Here is a 25,021-nt window from a genome sequence, read left to right as displayed (position 1 = left end):
CCCCAACCCTTGGGCCGTGGACCAGTACTGATCCGTGGCCCGTTAGGGACCGGGCTGCAGAGCTCCACCAAAACCTCCCACCATGGAAAAATTGTCTTCCATGAAACGTAGGAACTGGGGAGGCAGGGGGAAGGCGCACAGCAGGAGGAGAGCCACCGGTGAGCCAGCAAAGCTTCATCCTTTACAGCTGCTCCCATCACTCCCCATCACCGGCATCACCACCTGAGCTCCGCTCACCCCAACTCCCCAAACATTTGTCTTCCATCAAACTGTACTAGAGTACATTTTGGCTAAGTAGATAACTTAGCAAAATTTGTTCCAAAGCTAAATCACAAGTGAACATGTATAAGTTTAAAACATAGAAATGAAAAACTTAAGACTTATTATAGAATTTATAAATGGTCAATTTTGTATTAGAAAAATATATCTGTCAATAAATTATTTGAACTTAATTCGTACTTAGGAATTTATTTTTTTATACTTTTCCATTAATATCATTATCACTTCTGTATTCTTAACTTCATTGTGGTCATCATTAACTGAGTGTAGTCATTCCTTTTATTGACTTGTGATTTTTCTTGTCTCATTTGGAACTTTATGTGATTCTTGAAGAAATTCCCTCAGTCAAAATAATCTTCTATATCAATATTTGGATCTAGCAGATCTTCTCCATATGATGAAAGATTCATTTGGTTTAAAATTAAGTTTTCAAATGTTTCTTCTAAATCAGTTTCACCAATTAAGACAGCTCCCATCATTCGCCCATTTTGCATGACGACTTTGATATATTCTTGTCCTTTGGTACATCTCAGCATTAATTCATGGTCTGAACCTAAACCCTGTGCGTTGTATTTTCCCAGCAATACAACCTAAATATAGGGATAAAAAAGTTATCCTTGTGAGTGCCAAAAAGGAAACATAATGTGTAGTTATTTTGTGTCATGCTAGAATAGCCAGCAGAAAAATTATTCAATAAAATTTTACAGCTAAAAATGTTATTGGGGAGGATTCCAAAGAAACATCTGAATGGCATGCATTAATTCTAAAGATAACACTACCACACAATCTACATTAACATTAAAAATATCCAGTGAATATATAAATATGTAAGATGTGGACTACATTAGCCTAGAGTCATGGTTTAAAGATTTAATAAGGTAATGAATAGATCCTTCATGAACAAATTACTTAACTTCCCTGAGCCTTGTGAATATGTTTCTCCTTATCTGTAAATTAAGGGAAAAAAAAAAACCTGCCTCAGAGCAGTATAAAGAGGATTAAATATAATAACATGTATGGGCTAGCACCTTGCTCATTTTTGAGTACAATAGTTGTTAGTTCCCTTCACAAAAAAAGGATGAATCTCAAGTAAAAGTTAGAAATGTACCAACAGGGAACAAATCCTGGAGGTTTTTTTTTTTTTTTCTCTTAACTATAAAATAGTACAGTGGTAAGCTGGGTAGTGATTACCAGATGATCCTAATCATCTTAATTTCTAATTAAGATCAGCAGTAATATCAGGTATTGATTTGCAAAAAATGAAAAAAATATTTTTTGAAAAATGATTAAAACTATTTAAATTTATATTCAAGTGAGAAAATAAGATGATCTATCAGAGTTATAAGACTAACAAGCAGAAAAGGCATTAATATGTTTAACTATCTTACCTTATAGTTAAAAAATTTTGTTACATGAGCAAACAGTTCAAAGCTGAAATCCATGTCAATAGATTCTCCTAAACTAGCCGCAGCCATGCACTTTGCTGCATACCATCCCATCTGTCTGGCCTGAGTCCACAGCCTCATCTGAAATAATGAAAAAAATGTCATAGACTATCATTTTTCATTATCATTATTTGAAAAATGTTACCATCTTAACCTGATAAATTCCCTTAGAGGGGTTCAATGTCTGACAGTCCTTCTATCATCTTTGCCAGAGAAGTAGCCACCAATGCACCCTAATCAGACTGGTGGTATTCTTTAAATTCCATCTAAATCACTACCTCTAAAATTGAAGGATGACACCAATCATATATGTTATAGTAGAATCTCTATTAAATATTATGAAAATATTTTAAGTTATACCAGTCCCCTCTTTAAAGTTTGTCATTATCAGTAATAGAGATGCCAAACTGTCACTAAGAAATTTGTTCCATTTTTCAGTAACCTTCATTTTTAAGCGCTAGTTAAGGCTTGCCGTGCAATTATCCAAAGATCAGACAAACAGATCAGTTGGTGCCCGGCCCTAAGATATCTTATCAGATTCCAGCAACTGATTCTGAGAAGTCATTTAAATTTTTCCCCATAGTAGTATTAATTTCCCCTCTATTTTTATTTTATTTCTATAAAGTTTTGGGTTTCCCTGTTATAAAAAACACTGGCTTTGAGAGTCACAGTGGATTTGAGTATCAACTCTTCTACATATTTAACTTTTCTGAGCCTCAGTTTCTTCATCTGAAACAAATATAACAACATCTACCCCATGGCTATTAGGAAAATTAAATAGCTTAGCCTATAATAAGCAATTAGTTTCCTTCCACCCCTGTGTGTGTGTTTATGTACCTAACTAATGGTGTCTTTTGTGGGCATGGACATGACTATGGTATTATTTTTGCTTTGAGCATTTCTAATAGAAGTGATAGATTTTTTTATTTAGTCTCCTCTCTGTAAAAGAGGTAGATTTGATGATGTGAAAGGCAGTCTACGGGAAGGAAGCAGAGTAAACTGAGCATAGTAACAACTTGAGAACAGCTAACAGAAGTGGCCTGCATCTTGGGCTATGTAAAAATAAATTAATTAGCATCTTTGTTACTTGTGCAAATTAAGAAATAGGGTCTACTAGATTCACTCAAAACAAGGGACACCCGTTTAGTTTTGGCTATGTCTTCCCTGTATCAGATTTATAACACGCATTAAAGATATAATTTATCCTAGAGGGTTTAAAATGTTAAAAAATTCCCACAAACTCCAACTACTAATTGAAAGCACTCTTAACTATTGATGCTCTGCTGCCTGCAAAAATAGAAAATGATGAAGCTGCTTAAAATATTTAGTTCTTCCACTACTTCACAGTCCACAGTTAATTGGAATAAATAATATCTCTAACTGTGGAGCTGGTCTTAGCAAAGATAAACGTTAACATCTACCTAGGTCTCTACCCCTCCTAAGGCCACCTCACTTCTGGTCATTGTCTTTATCTTCTATTTAGTATTTTTGTTGCACCATTAGAAGGACATAGGCGATGCTATGAGGGCAGGAGGAAGTCTAGATCCAGGTGGGAGTTGTTAAGGCTGAGGAAAGCGGTTCACTAGAGGAACATTTTTCAGTAATAATTACCACAGGACAGAACGGGGTCATCCAGGAACAGAATGTTTTGTCTGCATGATTTATTATCTCAGTAGTTTTTTTGTTTTGTTTTGTTTTTAAATCTAAAACTGTGCTTTCCAATATGGTAGCCACGAGCCACATGTAGCTATTTAAATTAATGAAAAGTTAATAAAATTACAAATTCAGTTCCTCAGTTACATTAGCCACATTTCCACTGCACATGTGACATATGCCTAGTGTGACATCTTGACTGGATGGTGCAGGATTATAGAACATTTCCATCATCACAGAAAATTCTACCGGACAGTGCTGATACACATATGGGAATGAAAAACAAAGTGATAGCCCATAATTTCTTTTAATTAAAAGATATCCCACTCTACCACTATATGATAACTTATCAACAAGGAAAAAAATTCTAGTTTTTTTTTTTTAAATATCACAAAACAACTCTGCAATAGCTTCCTACTTAAAGTAGAAAAGTTGGAAAACCAGAAAGTTGGGTTTGTTGGTAGCAACCACTTTATTTTCAGACGGGATCTCTGATAAAAACATGTGATCACATATGCTAGCTCACCTGCTGCCAGACTGGGCTCGGCTGCCAGGATGCAGTGCAGATGTCACCCGCAGCGTAGACATCAGGAAGGGATGTGTGCATATGATCATCCACTTTTAGTCCACCATCGTCTCCTAGATCAAACTAAACAGTGTTCCTCATAAGCATAAGCATAAGCAGTAAGGAAATGCAACATAACATTTCATACTAAAGTAAAAGAATAAATCAAATTTTTACACCTTGGTATGCTGATCTTTAATGAGGAACTGAAAAATAGCTGTAAAGTTTAAACACCTAAGCTGGATTTCTACGGATCAAATTTCTAAGACAGACTCATAAAATTCTTAGAATTTCAACATCAAAAATACTCAATAACCATATGACTACCCTATTCATAATTACAAAAACACTCCTCTGTTTTTATAAGCTTCAAATGCTAAAAAGCAAAAAATACAAGATGTTTTCTCTAAAAGAATCACTTTTGAGAATTCACAGGAGGTATCAGTTTCTTGCCAAGTTTTAGATTAATAATGACACTTAAGCTAGGATGTTAAATGCTTCAGGATTTTAAGCAGTAAAGAATACTATAAATCAAGACTTGAATATAAGCCAAATTGTTTCAACCATCTTAAGTTACAGTTTTGTACTAAAATAATGAATAATTTTTCATGCTTGAGAATTAGAGATCTTCATAAAGAATACTTTAAAAATATTCATAGCTGGACAAATAATTTCACCTTACACTGTTACCGTGAAGAAAAGGTTCTATATTTGGTGTAACTCCTGTAGCACTGACAATGAAATCACAGCCATATATTTTTCCATTGGTTAATTCCACATATACAGGCCACATCTCTTAAAAAAAAAAAAAAAAGACTTTATTCTCAAATGTAATCATCACCAAATGTCCATAGCATTATGTGAATACAATGACTAGAAACAAAGAAAGAAAGAAAAAGGAAGGCAGGAAATGACTTTATAGCAATACCCCTTAATAATTTTTATAAGGCACAGCTGCTATAATTTTAACGCAAGAAACATCACCTTCTTGTTTTGGGTATAATTAAAAAACCATGGCATTCTAAATGTTTTTCCTTCAAATTTGGACATACAAATTTTTACAAAGTAAATTAAAATTGATAATCACTTTCTAAATTAATTCTTTAAAAATTGTTACTAATACTTCACAACTCCACTTAGTGTTTAGTCCAACTAGGCTATACTCACTTTTTAATGTTTTCCCTCACTAGTCATATTCAAACTCTAACACTCCTTTTTCCTACGAAAAAATTCAAAGAATTCAGAACAATGGAATATTTTATATACTGGTGGTTAACCGTATTTCTTTAAAAGATGGTAGTTCTCACAGAAGGTGAGGAACAGGAGTTAGGAAATATGCATTTGAGTCCCAATATATACATTTCAGTTTTATTTTGGAGAAGTCATTTCACCTTTGAGAGCTGCAGGTTTCTGCTGTGTGCTGATCTGCAAGATATTCTGATTGATGGTCAAAACACTATGAACCCTATGTAAGATGTAAAGCCCTATACAATTTAATTTATTAGAAAACTTAAAGAAGTGACTAAATTTTATTAAATTATGGTTTTATTTTTTATGTCTAAATTTTATATGGAAATTTGAAGTTTTTAAATATAACGTAGCAAGATTAAATTGTTTTCCTTTTAATTAAGTGGTTATATATTTTTTTATTTCATTACTTACCTTTATCAATTGTAACTGACTTCTCATGATGGTCTCTTGGAAAAGTCAACGACTCTTTATTTAAAATTCTAAATTCTTCCTGAAAGTAGATATTCTTTACTTCACATGTAGTTTCAATGTGAATCTTATGAGAAAACTAAAAACAAAAAAAATACTGGTCACCATAATACTTCAGAAAGAATGACTTGGGTTATTGATGATGAAGAAAAAATTCCTAATATAAGTTGCAGAAACATATAGAAAACATAATTCTTATAATACAAATGAAAACACATTGGGTGCTCCCAAATAAGCCTCTCAATTTCTATGCGTGAAAGGAGGAGAAATTCATTCAGTACTTAAAAGATCCAGAAGTTGCATTGGCAAAAAGTATGGAGGGCATACTTTTTAGTTTAAGCCTCACTGATAATTACACATGTATTTTTTTTTTTTTGACACACAGTCTCACTCTGTTACCTGGGCTAGAGTGTTGTGGCGTTAGCCTAGCTCACAGCAACCTCAAACTCCTGGGCTCAAGCAATCCTCCTGCCTCAGCCTCCCGAGTAGCTGGGACTACAGGCATGCGCCACCATGCCCGGCTAACTTTTTCTATGTATTTTTAGTTGTCCGGTTAATTTCTTTCTATTTTTTAGTAGAGATGGAGTCTCGCTCTTGCTCAGGCTGGTCTCGAACTCCTGACCTGGAGCTATCCTCCCGCCTCAGCCTCCCAGAATGCTAGGATTACAGGCGTGAGCCACCATGCCCGGCCTTACACATGTATTTTTAAAAAATTACAATGGTTATGGACTATTCGGGGAAAAACTTACTCAGGGAAGATCTATCTTATTGTTATATTGTAGAACCTTAGTAAAGGGCCAGGTAGACAGTAGACATTCAATAAATGTTTATTGAACTAAACTGTTGAAGTTCTTGGGTTAAATATACAACTAATTTTAGGATCTGAAAGTGTGGAAAGAAAGGCTTTTGCTGTATTTCTATCACAAAATTAAATATACCATGTAGTCAGTCCTACTCCCCCCTACCTAAAGCAGAAAACCAAAGCTGTAAAGAAATCACACACGGTAATGAAGGACTGCATGTGTGCTCCACACTTTACTTACATTTACCAGATTTATTATAAAGGATATAACAAAGAGTACAGATGAAGAAATACATAGGACGAAGCATATGGGAAGGAGCATGGAGCTTGCGTGGCCTCTCCAGGCTTGCCACCGTCCAGGAACCTCCATGTGTTCAGCTATCTGGAAGCTCTCTGAACCTAGTCCTTTGGGTTTTTATGGAAGCTTCAATACACAGGCATAATTGATTAAATCAATGGCCATTGTTGTTCAACCTAACCTTCAACTCCTCTCCCTTCCTAGGAGACTGGGGGGAGTGGGGCTGAAAAGTCTGAACCCTTCAATCTTGCCTTGGTCTTTCCTGTGACCACCCCCAACCTGCAGCCATCTAGGGCCTTCAGCTACTAGTCAATTCATTAGCATAAAAAAGACATCACTTTGGAGATTCCAAAAATTTTAGGAGTTGTGTGTCAGGAAAGACCAAATACAGGCATACCTCCTTTTACCGCGCTTCACTTTATTCTGCCTTCAGATACTGCATTTTTTATGAATTGAAGGTTTGTGACAACCCTGCCTCCAGCAAGCCTAAAGGTGCGATTTTTCCAATAGCATGTGCTCACTTTGTGTCTCTGTGTCACATTTTGGTAATTCTTACAATATTTCAAACTTTTTCATTATTATTATATCTGTTATGGTAATCTGTGATCAGTGATTGCTGATGTCACTACTGCAATTGTTTTGAGGTGCCAATAAATGTGTTTTGCCTGCTCCACTGATAGGCCATTCCCTTGTCTCTCTCCCTCTCCTTGGGCCTCCCTATTCCCTGAGACACAATAATACCGAAATCAGGACAATTAATAAACCTACGGTGGCCTCTAAGTGTTGAAGTGAAAGGAAGGGTTACATGTCTCTCACTGTAAATCAAAAGCTAGAAATGATTAAGCTTAATGAAGAAGGCATGTCAAAAGCTGAGAAAGGCCAAAAGCTAGGCTTCTTGTGCCAAACAGCCAAACTGTGAATGCAAAGAGAAAGTTCTTGAAGGAAATTAAAAATGCTACTCAAGGATCATATGAGTAACAAAAAAGAGAAACAGCCTTCCTGAGAAAGTCTGCATAGTATGGATAGAAGATCACACCAGCCACAACATTCCCTTAAGCCAAAGCCTAATTCTGAGCAAGGCCCTAACTTTCTTCAATTCTGTGAAGACTGAGAGAGGTGAGAGAGCTGCAGAAGAAGAGGTGGAAGCTAGCAGAGGTTGACTCATGAGGTTTAAGGAAAGAAGCTGTCTCTATAACATAAAAGTGCAAGGTGAAGCAGCTAGTGCTGATGCTGAAGCTGCAGCAAGTTACCCAGAACACCTAGTTAAGATCATTGATGAAGGTGGGTACCATAAATGACAAATTTTCAATGTAGATGAAACAGCCTTCTATTCTAGAAGCAGCAGCCCTCTAGGACTTTCATAGCTTGAGAGGAGAGGTCAACTCCAGGCTTCAAACCTTCAAAGGACAGGCTGACTCTCTTGTTAGGGCTTAATGCAGCTGGTGAATTTAAGCTGAAGCCATTCCATTTACCATTGGAAAACATTAGGACCCTTAAGAATTGTGCTAAATCTACTCTGCCCCTGCTCCATAAATGGAAAAACAAAGCTTGAATGACAGCAAATCTGTCTATAGGATGGTGAATATTTTAAGCCAACTGTTGAGAATGCTCAGAAAAAGTTTCCTTTTAAAATATTACTGCTCATTGACAATGCACCTGGTCACCCAAGAGCTCTGACGGAGACGTACAAGGAGATTAATATTGTTTTCATGCCTGCTAACATAACATCTATTAATCTGCCCATGGATTAAGGAGTCATTTTGACTTGCAAGTCTAATTATGTAAGAAATACATTTTGTAAGGTTATAACTGCCATAGATAGTGATTCCTCTGGTGGGCCTGGGCAAAGTAAATTGAAAATGTTTTGGAAAGGATTCACCATTCTAGATGCTATTAAGAACATTTATGATTCATGGGAAGAGGTCAAAATATGAACATTAACAGAAGTCTGTTAATGAAGCTGATTCCAACTCTCATATGTTATTCATATTGAGAGGTTCAAGCCTTTACTGGAGGAAATAACTGCAGATGTGGTTGAAATAGCAAGAGAACAAGAATTAGAAGTGGAGCCTAGAGATGTGACTGAATTGCTGCAATCTCATAATAAAACTTGAACGGATGAGGAATTGTTTCTCATGGATGAGCAAACAGTGGTGTTTTGAGATGGCATCTACTCTTGGTGAAGGTGCTGTGAACACTGTTGAAATGACAACAGAGGATTCAGAAGATTACATACACTTAGTTGATAAAGTAGCCACAGAGTTTGAGAGGACTGACTCCAATATTAAAAGTTCTTCTGTGGGTAAAATGCTCTCAAACAGTATCAAATGCTACAGAGAAATCTTTTGTGAAAGGAAGAGTCAACTGATGTGGCAAACTTCCATTGTTGCCTTATTTTAAGAAATTGCCACAGCCACCGCAACTTCAGCAACCACCACCCTGGTCATTCAGCAGCCATCAACATCAAGGCAAGACCCTCCACCAGCAAAAAGATTACAACTTACTAAAGGCTCACATGACTGTCAGCATTTTTTAGCAAAGAAGTATTTTTTAAATTAGGTATGTATTACATATTTTTTTAGACATAATGCTATTGTACACTTATAGATTATAGTATAGTGTAAACATAACTTTTATATGCACTGGAAAGCCAAAAAATAGTGTGACTCGCTTTACTGTGACATTTGCTTTACTGTGACATTTGCTTTACTGTGACATTTGCTTTATTGTGGTGGTCTGGAACTGAACCTACAATATCCCTGAGGTATGCCAGCATATATTTCACAATATCACACCTGGAGAGTTAAAAAAGAAGGCTGAGAGCCAGTCTTAGATGAATTTGATATTCACCTGTGTTTGGTGGGCAACTGGGCCATGTGGCTTTGAAGTCCTTTCCTAGCCCTATGTATTTTAAGTAAAGTGACCTAGCAATTCTTTGACTATATATTTTTAATCAGTCTTTAACAAATGGCTCAAGAATTTAAAATTACATCGAGACATGTTTAATCAGTATATGAAAACATACCTCTTTTGCTCCTTTAAGATTCAAGCCTTCATGCCAATCTGGTCCCAAGGCACTGCCTACATTATCGGCTTCAGCTTTGGTTCTTGCTTCCTTTTTCCTTCCTAAAGAGATGAATCAAATGATACATAAATTGCCAGGCAGAGAATTATGCCTGTGTTTTGAAGTTTTTAGGCAATGTAATATACACACATATATACATACAGCATGACTATACTATGTTATCTATATTAATCATTTTATTCATTATTATAATATTTTCTGATGTAGAGCTAAAAAAATGGATGATCTTTCAATTGAATATAAAAACACTCAGCTTATCTTTTGGATGTTACACTGGTTAATTTGAAAGATAAGAAGATTAACTGTCAAATTTTCAAAATTTTGTCGATTTGTAACATCTTCAAACCTTACAAAATTCTTGTTGAATTTTGTAAGCTAAAATTTTTGTAAAGCTATTAAACTAAAAAAAAAAAAATGTGAACTTTGTTATTAGTTTTTAAGTTCATTACATTTTTTACAAAATTACCTTAGGTGTTGCCCAATTGTAGCATCTGTCTGCAAAGATGCAGATAGCTGGTTTACTTAATTCATTTTAAATTTCCCACTGTAATTGTGTGTGTGTATGTACACATATATATGCACACACACATGTATTTATATATGTTCTAGAAAATCTGAAAACTTCATGTACAGGTATAGAAATACTGTCCATATTATTATCTCCCAAATATTTTTACTAAATTTTCTTATAACCCTTTTCCATATGGTTAAAAAACATAGTTTCATCTGAGAATTAATGAGCTAGATGTCATGCTTACCTTCAGTTGTATATCTGGTTCTCTTGTGTGCAATTTTAGCCTCTGGTTTTTCAGCAGTGAGCTTTGAAGTCAAGAATTCAGCTGCTCCTACATCGAAGAAAGTGTTCCCTATAGCTTTATCTTTAATGGCCCAAATCACTTCACAACCTTCAATTTCATACCTAAAGGGAATATTAAAATTACGTAATTTCAAAAGTTTAAGTAGAAATCTTTGTATCTGCAAATAATAACTATCTCCTAAAGCAAAAGCGCACAACACATTTTAAGGCAAATTGGTTAAGACTGATTATAAAGAGGAATATCACATTCTTTAAGGATATTAAGAGTTAGCATAAAATACTAAAAGAAACTTAACCAGTTTACTGAGGGAACCTATGTGACGAATGTATGAAAATCACATACAATTTCATTATAATGAGTATCATTTGAAAATGTTCAATTTTTTCCAACATCGTTATATGAATGTTCCCCAGGGTTCCCAGGGGTAAGCAGTGCTTTATCTGGTTATAGCATAATTAATGATGGATGGTGTATACAGCTACAATGTTGAGAACTGTTCATTTCTTTGGGAACAATTTTTTTATATACTGAAAGCACCACATTATGGAAAGGGTTAGAAAAAGAATAGAATTAGAGTTATAAACTAAAACCTTGATTTTGTTATAAAAGAACTATTACCTTGCATGTGATTCCCTTTATCATAGAAATTCCCAAACCATCTAGCTAAAGAAAGATCTAGTTCACACAATGACCAAGGATATTAGAGGAAGAAAGGCAGGGACATGGTATATATAAGTCACCTTCTATTACTGTTTACCATCTAGCCAGAGCTCCTGGGCATCTGATGTTTTATTCCTAGGTTTGGATACTGAGAATGAGCATGTGGTTTTCTCAACATTCATTTCACAAAGTCCCTGAAGTCCATTATAATTAAGGGGATCATAAAATTTATCATCCAACCTGGGACACTATTTGCTATTAATAATTGTTTTGGTACAACTGGTATAAATGGGGATAATCCCAGACTAACAGGACACACGGCTATCCTAACTATAATATGATTTTACCTGAACTTGCAATGGTAAGAATACTGTGTATTAATTATTAATTTTAAACATTTCTTTATGGTACAAAGTATTGCCATCTTTATTTCATAGACTGACATAATGTAGGTTATAGGACTTTTCAAGACTCATCAATAAATAGATGATAGCAAAAAAAAAGTTTAGTACATCTGACTCCAGGTCATCTGATGTTCATACTTTTTGACATATGGTAAAGGAGCCTCTTACCTCACTTAATAGGCCTTTGTTTTTCCTGTTCTCCTGGGCCAGCAACCATTTACAGTCACTAAAGTTCAGATTATTGGGAGAACTTTCTACTTTATGCTGCTCAGGTCATGTAGCACTGCTGACCAGCAGGAAGGCACAATATACACACACTTGGTAATACATTTCATATTTCGATTTGCACATAGGCATGTAGTTATCAAGAAATGCTTTCTTTTTATACGTTGGAAATTTCTATCATTTTTCATGTTTTAAAGTAATATAACTGGCTAGTAGGCCAAGTTATTTATAAGTAAACACAAGGAACTGCTATACTTGCTCTACCACACAGGATACCCTCTATTCCTCCCACTTGAACTATGTGCGCAGCAAGATGCAGAAGCTTGCAGGGGAAATACTGCTTTCATTTATAAGACCACTTTAAAAAACAGACAACAGTGAAGTATTATATAGTTTTGTGAAATTATGAAAACTATCTGTTTGAAAAGGAAAGGATTAACCTACACTTGGAAAGAAGAAAACAGTAATAACTAAAAGAAAATAAATACTGAAGAAAGTGGCATTCATCTCAGTGGAACATGGGTGCTGTTATAGAGTAGAAAAGGTTTGGATATGTCACTTTTCATCATGACAGACAAAGACCTAGTACTTCAGTGGACCTAAATTCAGAGAATAACATTACGTGGGACCTTTCTTAAAGTATCAAAGTGCTTACTAAAAACAAAATTATGAGTTTTATCCAATTATATAGTCTTCAGTCTCCAACCTAAAGAAAATGAGGAACAGGATTAAATGTTGTAAGACATTTTTAAACATAGGGAAGTTTTTAAATGTAAATAATAATTATTATAATATTAAGCAATACTTTTGGTGATAGCTAATGGAGAAAATCTGTCACATGTATGCAAGGATTTGAAGCCATTTTATAATAAATATGTACCTCCCACCTTTTGGCCCATATTTTGGTTTTGACTCTAATTTTCTATAAAGAAATTTCTGCAATTATGGAATCCATAAAAGCTAAAACATAAAGTGGATTTTTCTCCTTGCAAACATGTAACAATCATATTTGTCTTTGATTTTCAGGATAAAAGATGCTTTCTAGTCTGCCAATAATCACATGAATCACAGAGTAATTGTTAAATAATATTTTAAAACATACTTACGCTAATTCAAGTGCAATACCACCATTCCCTATGATCATTATTCTCTTAGCTTTAGTCAGCTGTTTCTGAAATTCCTATATTAAAAAGAAATTCCTAAATTAAAGAGAGATCATGTTTTGTAATAGTGGGCAATATCCGAAGTAAGAGGCTTCACTGATAATATTCTAAAAATGTAATTATTTCATCAAATTTATAAGGGAACAAAAAAGTCACACTTTCCCCCTCTGCCAGAATGCACCCTCCAAATTAATATTACAAATATCCCCCTTTATGTTTCATCCCAAGCTGCCTTTATGGCAATGCTTCTCCTGATTTTCCTTGCCTTTTATGTCATTACATTTAGAGTACTTCAGAATTTCAGCAAGAGGCACTGTTTTTAGTTTGCCACATTCTCAACTATATCACCAAATCAATTCTTCTTTCTTTTCTCCTAGACTCTCAGTTGACACGTTTCCTTGGAGTCACTAAACACTTAAAACTCTCAGGAATGAGAGGCGTTGCACAGTGGTTAACGGCACAGATGCTGTAGTCACCAGCTCTGGCAGTTACTAACTGGATGTCCTTGCGCAAGTTGCTAACCTCTTGGCACCTCTGTAACTCCTAAGGTTTCTGTAAGGATTATGTAAGATGATGTAGATAAAATTGTGGGGTAAAGGGGGTTTTCAGGCATATAATAATATCTAACATTTATTGAAAAAATGTTATTACCATTATAAGACAGCTAATTGATGCCTGCAGTCCCCAGAAAAAAGATCACGATGAGCTTGGAGAAACCAGTGGTAATTCCTATGGCACTTTCAAAAGTACAGAATAGTCTCATTGCTTCAGAATGACATCTGAACAGAAAAATTCCTTTTCCTATTGAGTTACTATTTCTATTAAATTGACTCCAAAACTTAAAATATTCACTGATATTGACTTCCTTAAAATTCAATTTGTTCTTCAGTGATGGTACTGCAATTTAAGAAAGATCTGTAAAGGCCAGGTGTGGTGGCTCACACCTGTAATCCTAGCACTTTGGGAGGCCAAGGCAGGTGGATTACTTGAAGCCAGGAGTTCGAGAACGGCAAGAGTGAGACCCCATCTTTACAAAAAATAGAAAAATTAGCCAGACATGGTGCGTGTCTGTAGTCTCAACTATTCAAGAGGCTGAGGTGGGAGGATAACTTGAGCCCAGGAGTTTGAGGTTGCAGCAAGCTATGACAATACCACTGCACTCTAGCCCGGGTGACAGAATGAGACCTTGTCTCAAAAAACAAAACAACAACAACAAAACACAGAAAAATCTGTAAAGAGCAGTGGACATAGAGATGAAAGGCACATGTTTAAATTGCACATCTGATAAACTTAACAGCAATTTAGTGTAGGTAAATACTTAATCTCTCAATCTCAGTTCCCCATTTGGAAGTAGGAGTGATAACTGTCACAGGATTATCATGAAGATTCAATGAGTTCATGTATGCAGAAGGCCTAGCTGAAACAGTTATGAGCCCAACCTCTGATAATATGAACCTAAAATACTTACAAGAAGATAATCAAATTCTTTTAGTTTTCTCTAAATTCCTAATTAAAAGAAGAACAGGCTAGAAAAAACATTAATTTTCAAGAATATACAGTATTACATAATGCAAAATCATCATCTCATGGGACAGAACAACAAGCTTGAGGTAAGACAAAGTATTGTGAAACCAGGAAAAGCTTCTTGACAATAACGATTAATGAACCCTGAATAAAATTACCAAAAGAAGTTATACAATGCTCCACATTCAGAAGTTTCACCTTACGGGGATAGTTTATCATTGTTTTAGGGCAGAGGAATAAGCCAAGTGACTTTTCCAGTTCTATGATTCTATCATGATTTCATACTACAAAAATCTTCTGAATATTAATTTCTTTGTTGGGGGCCAGGCGTGGTGGCTCACGCCTGTAATCCTAGCACTCTGGGAGGCCAAAGCAGGCAGATCGTTTGAGCTCAGGAGTTTGAGACCAGCCTGAGCAAGAGTGAGACCCCATTTCTAATAAAAATTGAAAGAAATTATATGGACAGCTAAAAATATATATAGAAAAATTAGCTGGGCATGGTGGCGCATGCCTGTAGTCCCAGCTACTCGGGAGGCTGAGGCAGGAGGATTGCTTGAGCCCAGGAGTTTGAGGTTGCTGTGAGCTAGGCTGATGCCATGGCACTCTAGCCCGGGCAACAGAGTGACATTGTCTCAAAAAAAAAAAAAAAAAGAGAATAATTTCTTTGCTGGGGAATAAGATGAGTAAATTTTGGATAGGCTTTACCATTTTAGAAAAAGATTGTTAACATTATTCAGTTGCAAATCATATATTCCCAAAATAGAGTAATAAATATGTGTGTAATGTAAGTTGTAACATTCAGCACAGGCATTATATTTGGGGTATCTCCTAACCAAAAGAACACAGGACATCAGCATCAACTAAAAAAACAAGGAAAAATATCAACTGAAACCAAACTGAAATTTGCACTAATCATTATAACTACTCTGGTTTATGGGTCATGAAACAAAAACCTCCCTTCTGCTACTATAGTTTAGAATTTAACATTATAAATGGAACACTTTCCTTCAGATGTAGAAAAGTCTAAGGAATCTTCAAGTTCCTTCCCATGACCCAAGCTTAAGTGTTACCTGAGCACTGTCTGTATCACGGATTCCTAATACATAAGGATTTCCTTCACATATCAGTTTTGGTTTAGCTCCAGCACACAGACAGAGTTTCTTATATAAATGCTGATTGCCATCTTCTGTTACAATGCACTGCAAACACAGAGCCATGAAAGGAAGAGGGGAAACAAATTTATTCATGGGTACAATTTCATTTTAAATTAAAAATTCAATAAGACATAAGCAAAAAATAATACATTAAGGTTGCCTCTTGGTGGCACTCAATTCTTTGATATAGCAATTACAAAACTAACTAAGCATGAGAATACATTCTCTATCCAGTGATTCTTAATCCTTTTAGGGTCATGAACCATTTTGGGAATCTACGAAAACTTGTCTTTCTCCCCTGGAATAAAAAGGTACATCCACACAAAGGTTTGTATTAATTAAACTTCAGGGAATCTCATGATGCTTGAAAAAGGTATGTTGACCTCAATTTAAAAACTAAACTTTAAATTTTAAAATTGAGCATTCGTATCATCTTATACTTGAGACAGGCCTTGATGAAAATTTCTCATCTCAATGGAAGTTACTGTAAGAAGACTAGTGATTCTAATATATCATACTTTAATATCTGTTACAAGTCCAGGGGAGTACTGGGTAGTAGAAGAGTTTACAATATGTTTTCTTATTCTAAAAAGATTAGAAGTACTAAAAGCAGTATTGATATTCTTAAGTACGAATAACAATCACTTGACTAGCAAACTAAAATGCTTTTTGGGGATATTTTAATGTAAGTGAAAAACATGTTAACCTTTAATCCTAGCATGTGTCAGCTTTAAAGTTATTTAGATTAATTTTTAATAATGAGTCTAAAAACATTAAAAATCTATTGGTTTTATTCTTTAATACTGAATGAAAATCTACATATAAGCACTAGACTTTAGAAAATAAACATAAGTACATGCTACTGTAAGAAATTTGTGCCATCTGTTTGATTTACAAAGCTTGGCAAATCATATCATAGCACTTAATACCCACTGAGACATTTATAACCCAACTTAACTCTTCAGCTGCATAAAAACACATAAAACCAACAATCTAACATAGCATAATTCACATAGAAATTTTACATAAAATTTTTAAGTTTGGTCAATTACGGACACTGAACAAATTCATAAAATAATTTGCATTTATTTACTGTAAATGCACAAACAGCACAAACATAAAAACTCTTTTCATTAGCTACTGCTAAATTTTTGGCAGTAAACATGAAAGTAAACCACACTATCTCTAATTCACTAAAAAATGTAAAGGACAATGGATAAGAGAATAGACATGCACTGCATGTGGGATATTTTTCAAATGGTAATGGAAGGCACTCTGATTCATTCAAATGCCTTAATATGTCAGTTTCTTCACCATTCATTTAGTATACTTCTGAAAGCCCACCTCAGTTTGCAAAATTAATTGACATGGATGTTCTCTGGAATATGTATTACCACTGTAAGTATTAGGAACTTACTCTGGTTTTGGGATTCAAATTTTTTATTTTTTTCTCATAAAACCCAGTACTTTTTTTCTCTAAAATTATTTGTTTCATATATGGTGTATATATGTTTTCTCCCAAAGGGACAACTCATAAATTAGAGCTGCCTTACAAAAGCAACTGCAAACCCTACTTCCCATCTAGTCTAAAGCTCATTTAACGATATTATAAATCATCTGACAGCATCCTTTCCTGAGACTGCCTTATTCTTCCTCACGTGCAAGGGGTTACTGAGTCCTGCTGAATCTATAGTAGAAATCTCACACAAATCTGGGATATTCTTTCCAACTACATTGTTGTCCCTGTCTTAGTTTAGGCCTTACATCATTTGAGATTATGGCAAGCACCTCCTAATTGGTTGTTGGCTACTAGCCACTTGCTCTACCTCAGTTCATCCTCAACATTGCTGTCAGATATATCTTCCTAAAAAAAAACCAAACCCTATTTTATCATCACTGCCCCCCACTTACAATCACTTTACAATTTCTCCTGAATATAAAATATATTCAGCTTCATAGCATGACATAGAAAGCCCTTTAGAATCTTATTTACTTATTTCTCTAGGCTTCTTTGCCAATGTCCTTTACTTATTCACATCCCAATCTCTTTGACATCCTCACTGTTCCTTATACCCCTTTTCTTTTCTTTGGATCTTTGAACATTCAGTCTCCTCTTTCTAGAATGCCCTTTTCCACCTGGAGCACTCTTAATTCACTCATCTTGTAAACCCCAACTCATATATATTATTCCTTCTGTGAAGTCTTCCTAAATCACTAATATCAGAGCTTTGACAATATTTTAATGACTGTGCATCTTGCATGTCCATATAATTGTAGTATGCATGCCGTCTGTATTCCCTATGACACTCACAGCTCCTAGGGGCAGGCAACTTGTATTATTCCTACTGTATCCCAGCATCAGTGCAGTGCCCAGAATACAGTGGACACTTACAAATATTAATAAATCTGAAATGTGAAAACTTTATATGTTAGGGATTTAAATGGTGGTGGTAGTAGAGGTGGGATCAAAAGAAGACACGCAAAACCTCACCAAGATTTAACAATGGAAAACGTCATTAAGAAAAATATCTTACGTGTTCTTCACTCTTCAGTTGCTTTACTCCAGATTCTATAACTTTAATGTTGGGAAAGCGATCTTCTAACATGGTACTTGATTGTTCTTCAACATCAAATTCTTCCAATATTTTAGAAATCTGTATTAGATCAAAGAAGTTAAAATGTTATTTATTTTAAAAATATTGTCTTTTAAGAATCTTAAATAAAAATACTTTCATTTGTATCCATATACTACTATTTCATGTTTATAAAACAAGAAACTTACCTGACTCTATCATGTATAGTGGAAAGAGGACTAAACTCAGCATTTTAAGACTTGAACGCAAATATTAGTTCTGCCACTCCTGGGAAGATTACCTGAGTCACTGAGCTTGTTCCTGGCCCGTAAAATGAATGCTGACCTGTAAAATGAACACTACACCACTTACTTCTCTACAGTTTAACCATCAGCGTATCTATTTCCTTATCCTTCCAGCTTTCTCTCTCCACAGACTAGCTAACCTTATTATGACCTAGTCTTTGAAGTCTTCTTTCCTTTTCTCTAAAACCAATGCAGAATGCTGTTGTACTCACTTTCCTTCCTTTCCAGCTAAAATTCCATTGTGGATCATTTCCTCTTTTGACCAAAACCTATTATCTCCTTGCTCTCTTATTCTTAACCATTAATTAACCTGAAAAGCCCGAGCCATAGATCTACCTACCTAGTTTCTTAGTCCTATACCCAGTTTGCTATAGAAGGTCCACACATCCTTACAGATTGATATCTGACCTCAGCTACTCCTTAAATACTGTATGGAAATCCTACCACATGGCACTAACAGTTTTTCAAATTTTTTGGTCTCATGACCCCTTACATTCATAAAAATTATATAAGAACCTACTTCTTGGGTTATTTTAAGGACTAAATAATGTATTTAAAATATTTAATATTTATAAGACTGCTTAGTGCATAGTAAGCATTCCATAAATAATGGGTTATTATTACTCTTATTTTTTCTCTTTTAAAAATTACACAAATCATGAATTCATGCTCTTTTAAACACTAAACAATACACAATATAGAGTAAATGTTAAAGTCCCTCTTCACCACTCTCTAAATCTCACCCCCCATCTCTCAAGATAATCCATACTGACTTTGGTGTTATGTTCTATACTTTTAATCTCTGTATCTCGTGTGCCTAGTACATTGATTGATATGTAATATAGGTGTTCAATAAATAAAAAGGGTGCCATTTCCTATGGCTGACACTTAGAATAACTGACATTCGTATGTATGTTATTAATATTTCAGTGCATTTTCACATATACTAATACATCTTAATAAGCTCACAACTCTGTGTAGTAAAAAAGGAGGATATTATCCTAATATTACAGGTGAAATAACTTAGATACAGAGATTTACCAAGGCTACAAAACCAGTAAATAACGGAGTTAAGTCTAGAACCCAAGTTTTTTTCCTTTTACTGTACATAAATTACAGAATTGTTAAAAACTACACAGAGGTCTCATATATCTAGTTTATATTACACCAAATGAAGTCTTCTGGAAAGATAATTATTAGACCCAGCTATCCATCTTTCACCTATGTATGTTCTCTTACCCTCTAATTAAATATATACTTTTTAAAGATTAATAGCTATAATTTGTTCTCTGCTTCTCCAAATTCTGTAAGTCTTTCGGCTGCACATAGATACTAAGATATCTTATGCCATTTTAGGTCAGTTATAAAGGGACAACATGATATATGATACTAAACTACCTTTGGCCTTAGGGGTTTACAACACGAAAAAGTCATATTTTATTATCAGAATATTATAAGGGAAGACTTGTATTAAATGAAACACTATGGTAGTGTCTTCACTAAAGGGTGGAAAAAAAGATTAGAATTTATGTTTGCCATTTAAAAAATTTTATTTTTTTGCACAGGTTTTAAAACGTTTGTAATTATGACTGTTGTTCATACATGTACACATAAATTATACACATTCACATATATGGATGTGAGTGCAAAACTTTTTAACAGCTAAGGTACGGGATCAAAAAGTTTGGAGACCACTCTTCTATGATACTATGACCCAACTGATGTTAGACCCCTATTATAATGCATAATATAAATTCATGGAACTACAAAGTGTTCTGAGACGCTTATTATACATCTGAAACACTAATTATTTACAAGTATAAATTGACTTGGAAATACTTTTATTCCAATTTATAAACACACATACAGTGGAAGGGGGAAATACAGAGAGACAGAAATACTCTAAAAGACTTCAATTTAGGAGTTTTCTAGACCTGACATCACACTGTTCACCATTTCATGGGTAGGGATGTATGTGAGGTAATGCGTATGTTAAGTAGCTTGATTTAGCCATTCCACAATGTACACATATTTCAAAACATCATGTTGTATAACATATATATAATTTTCACTTGACAATTAAAAAGGGGAAAAAAAAACCACTACAATGACCCTAACTGCTATTTAAGTTATTGTAAGTTTTTCATATTAATATTAACAAAGTTATACAAAGGTTCATACCTGCTTGAAATTTGTAACTGCTTTAATAACAGGAGAAGCTGTTACCAGGAGAATATCTTCTGATGGAAAGTGAAGAGCCAACTTATTTTAAAAAAGAGAGAAAAAAATATGATAAATAAATTTAGGCATTGGTATACATGGTGTGTGGGGGGGGGGGTGTGGGGTGGAAATAATGAAATTTTAATAATGTAATCAACCCAGGAAATTAAAACTCCACTGGTCCTCATCTAAAGGTCTCCGTTATTTTGGGTCTTATTCATATTTATGGGGCAGTGGTGAGTAATATTAAACTCTGATATTGACAAAATGAATAACACTTTTACCCTAAACACTAACAAAGACTTTCTGAACAAGACAAGTGATGTAAGGAAGAATCCCTTATGTACTTCAACTATTTGGTATGTCAATTTAGAGTTACCATACAGAGGATTAGAAGAAAACTAGCCCCCTAATTAACAGTTAAACCAACTTCTATTTATTTTAAAATAATATTTAATTTGCCTTCGATGGGATGAAATTAAAGCAAACCCTCAACATTAAACACCTGGAAGCTTAGTCTAACTTTTCCTAAGCCTTGATACTATTCTGCCTCTTCCAATCAGTATATATTCTGGGAAGACAAAGCCATTTTAATAACAACTTTAACAAAATTTAGAGGTGTAACTTGCTATTGTTTCATTGTTTTCCTCTAGCTACAACCTCTATCTTTCTCATTTTAAAGTTCTTGAAAGCATTTTCTGATCTCAAGGTCTGGTTCCTCCACCAACCTCTCTAATCTGGCTTCTATCCCTACTCACTGAAACTGAGCATGTTCAAGTTACCGGTCCATCCTTAAAACCCACGGGAGTCTTTTTTAGCCTCACCTTATCTGAACTTTCTATAATATTTGACAATATTATTATTATGCCCATCTTTTCTTTGTATATTCTGTAATTTATCTCCCCCATTTCTGTTTCCACTTCTAGATCAGGTCCTCAAAATTTCTTTATACTACTGAAATCACCTTGAAATTGGCTTTCCAGTCACATATTTTAACCAGCTGCCTCTGCCCCAAATATAACTAATCATCTTTCAAAAATTTTCATTTGATAACTTTACTCCACTGCTCAAAAACATTTGACTACTTGTAAATTCTTGTTAAGTTCTTAGCGTGACTTGCAAGACTATGATCTAGACTGTGCCAACCTTCCCTGCTTCATCTGTGGTCACCTCTCCCAAGCACTATGTGCTTTTAGCTTCGCTGCTCCCAGGTGGTGCCATGCTTTTCCACTGAAGACTACACTGTTAGCCTCCCTTTCAAATGTTTTTCTTTTCTTCTCTACCTGGTGAACTTTCACTCATTCTTTGATAATGAGATTAAGGGATGCCTCCTTTGAGAAAGGTACCTCTTCCCTAATTCACTCCCTACGAACTTCTCAGGCACCCCACCCTAAAATAACAGCTCGATGTCTCTTCCACTAGATTGTGAATCCCTAGCACAGGGTACCTTGCTGTTTATATCTTACTACTCAGCCCTTAGTAGTGTGCCTGGATCACAGGTGTTGCTGACTTGATGAATAAATGGAAAATACACATTCAAAGATGAAAAGTTGAAAAACCCTTGAATTTCTTGCACTATTTCTTATGATATCAGTGATTGCTTATGTTTACTTTTTATCAACAAAATAATCTACTCCTTGGGTCGGTCTATTCATTATAACCAGAAAAGCATTCCCTAGCTGCATTTAATTCCTTCCCGATTGTTTTACAAAACATTACTAACGTATGTTCTATCTTGGGAGTTCAAAGTACAGGAAACTTACGTAAGGGTATGTTATTCACTAACGACTTGGTAACCATCTGGAAACTGAACTCAATCAGCTAAGACTGGGGGTTTGAACTTTTTGTGCAAATACAAAGTCTGCTCTGACATTATACTAGGATCAGAGCCTGCTGCAGCCAGCTTTGGCTTCTCCGCTAATAATTTGTTCCCCACTCCTCCCTGCGCCTGACATAAAGCTTGCGGGGTTCTAATGACATCATCTGGAGGCCACCACGCAGTTCCTAACATCTGTGAGCAAGAAGGAGCGCGGAGGAAAAAGGGAGTCGGCAGAAAAACGAGGTAGGCGGCGGATGGGAGGCCGCCAGCGTCACCGCCTTTGGGGTCGGGGAAGAGGAGCCGCCTGCGCGCGCGCCCTACCTGCTCCGCACAAGTGACGCCCGCGATGCCGCCGCCGACCACCACGAACTTCCCCGCCGCCGGGGGAGGGCGCGCTACCTCCATGCTCTCGGAGTCCTACTGGCTGACGGAGTGCTGTGGGGAAGCCGCGCGAGTTTGCATTAAGGGCCAGGGAGCTGCGGCGGAGCGGTCACTTCCGGTGCCTGATTCAGAGACTCCGACCTACGGGTGCCCCGGAGCTCACACTTAGTCTTCTCGCGTATGTGCCGCCAGCCGCGTTTTTTAAGCACGGAGGTGTCTCGTCGTTTCCAGGGCTTTGTGTAACTGTTATTACTACGCTGAATATAGCTGTCCCATGAAGATTTCATAGAGAAGGCAAAAAGTAAAAAATAAAAATAAAGTAAAGGTGATGAGCTGCCCAGAGAAGTTTGGCCAATTGCTTGTCTAAACATAGATAATTCTCATGGGACAGAGCACTCATAAAATAAACGAATTGCTCTGAAGTTCTTTTTGCTCCTGCAAAAAATTAGACGTGGGCGCAGATCTTCACCTCTTAATGGTAAAAGGAGGCTTCGAGAACATGGTGCCACCCTACTCCTGTCATTTTTGTGCATGAGGAAACAGACTGTTTTGAAAACCACTTGACTGCCGACCTTCACCTAACCGTCCAAGCACAAGCATTCTTCATGACCAGGCAAAGCAGTGCTACTGAATTGACCTCTAATGCGTTATAGCTTTCATTTACAATGTAAACCTAAGCTAAGATTTCTAGTACTATAGAGTTGCTCGCCATTTTGTCAAATCACACGAATATTTCAACTGTTTCCAATAAATAACAGCATGTGTGAGAGCTGAATGAAATAGTCTCAGTCTTAATTTTACTGTTTAATGCCTTTTTGTGGTGTTCATTTGTTTTGAGAAATAGCTAAATTATTTTTATAACTATTTTTTACTATATTATTTTACTATTTACTATTACCTTTGCTGTCTCATGTAATAGTAACAGTTTCCCTAGGAGTTGTATTGTAATAATAAGGTACTGTCTCTCAAATAGCTCACTCTAAAACCTGTAATTACCCTTTTAATTCTTTAAACTCTGAGAATAACCATTCTATATGAACAGGAAAACCTACCACCTATCTAATTACACATATTTACTGATACCCATAATAATCATTGTAGTTTGATTTACTAAGTGTGAGTCCAATTCCTGTTAGTAGTTTAGACAACCAAAGCATTTCTAGGAGAAGGAAATAGTACTTTAAGCCCATTTATATCTAATCTTGCTTCTCCAGTTTATTTTCACATGATCTCACTCACAGTTTGCTCCATTCGGACTGAACTACATTTGCAACTCCCAGGATATGACATTTTATTTCTTTTCTGAGCATTTCCACATATCTTTTCCCTAACTGCTTTTCCCTGGCTAACTCCTCATTGACCTTCGGTTTCATCAAGCCATCACTTCCCCTAAGAAGCTTTATCTAATGTCCTCAAGACTGAGTTAGGTGTCCTCTCTATGTGTTCTAACAGCATCCTGTCATCATCTGAATTTAGACTTATTCCACTTTATTCTAATTATTAACTGACCCCACCATTAACTCCTTATTTAATCTAGGGATTATTTCTTGTCTCCCTTTGTATCTCCAATATTCAGTTACTAGTAAGTGTTCAACAAAAATATGCTGAAAGAATTAGGAAATGGATGGAGCATGAGACTGCCCTGAAGTGTCCTAAAGACTTTTAAGATTCATCCTCCAGAGTCACTGATCCTCCTGTATATTGTGACTGCTATTTCCCCTTTATGGAGGTCAGAGGGAAGAGCCGACTAGAACTTAAGCTCCTAGAGGAAATGGAGGGAGATCTTTGTAGATGGGAGGGAAACAAAGCAGCAAGAGGTTCCTCTTTCAAATGTAAAGGGATGGTGACCTCACACTCCCCTTTATCCTTCCCTTTTTGAAGGCTGGCTTTTATCATGGAGGTGTATGGTAACATTTAGCTACTGCCAGG

General features: G+C 35.6%; 1 protein-coding gene across 1 annotated transcript; it reads right to left on the bottom strand.

Moving 5' to 3' along the window:
- Positions 1-508: 508 nt before the first annotated feature.
- PYROXD1 (pyridine nucleotide-disulphide oxidoreductase domain 1) lies at positions 509-23,555 on the bottom strand. The gene is made up of 12 exons (XM_069490127.1): positions 23,033-23,555; positions 20,854-20,934; positions 18,329-18,448; positions 15,711-15,839; positions 13,060-13,133; positions 10,605-10,765; positions 9,787-9,887; positions 5,605-5,740; positions 4,625-4,737; positions 3,904-4,026; positions 1,668-1,805; positions 509-869 (listed from the first exon to the last, which is right to left on the bottom strand). The coding sequence occupies exons 1-12, from the start codon at positions 23,114-23,116 to the stop codon at positions 621-623; spliced, it is 1,509 nt and encodes a 502-aa protein (XP_069346228.1). The 5' UTR covers positions 23,117-23,555; the 3' UTR covers positions 509-620.
- Between the last annotated feature and the right edge of the window lie 1,466 nt (positions 23,556-25,021).

The sequence above is a fragment of the Eulemur rufifrons genome, chromosome 16 (genome assembly GCF_041146395.1).
Source record: "Eulemur rufifrons isolate Redbay chromosome 16, OSU_ERuf_1, whole genome shotgun sequence".
Taxonomy (NCBI): Eukaryota; Metazoa; Chordata; class Mammalia; order Primates; family Lemuridae; genus Eulemur; species Eulemur rufifrons.
The sequence above is the reverse complement of the archived record's forward strand: the minus strand, read 5'-3'. Positions and strand labels throughout refer to the sequence as shown.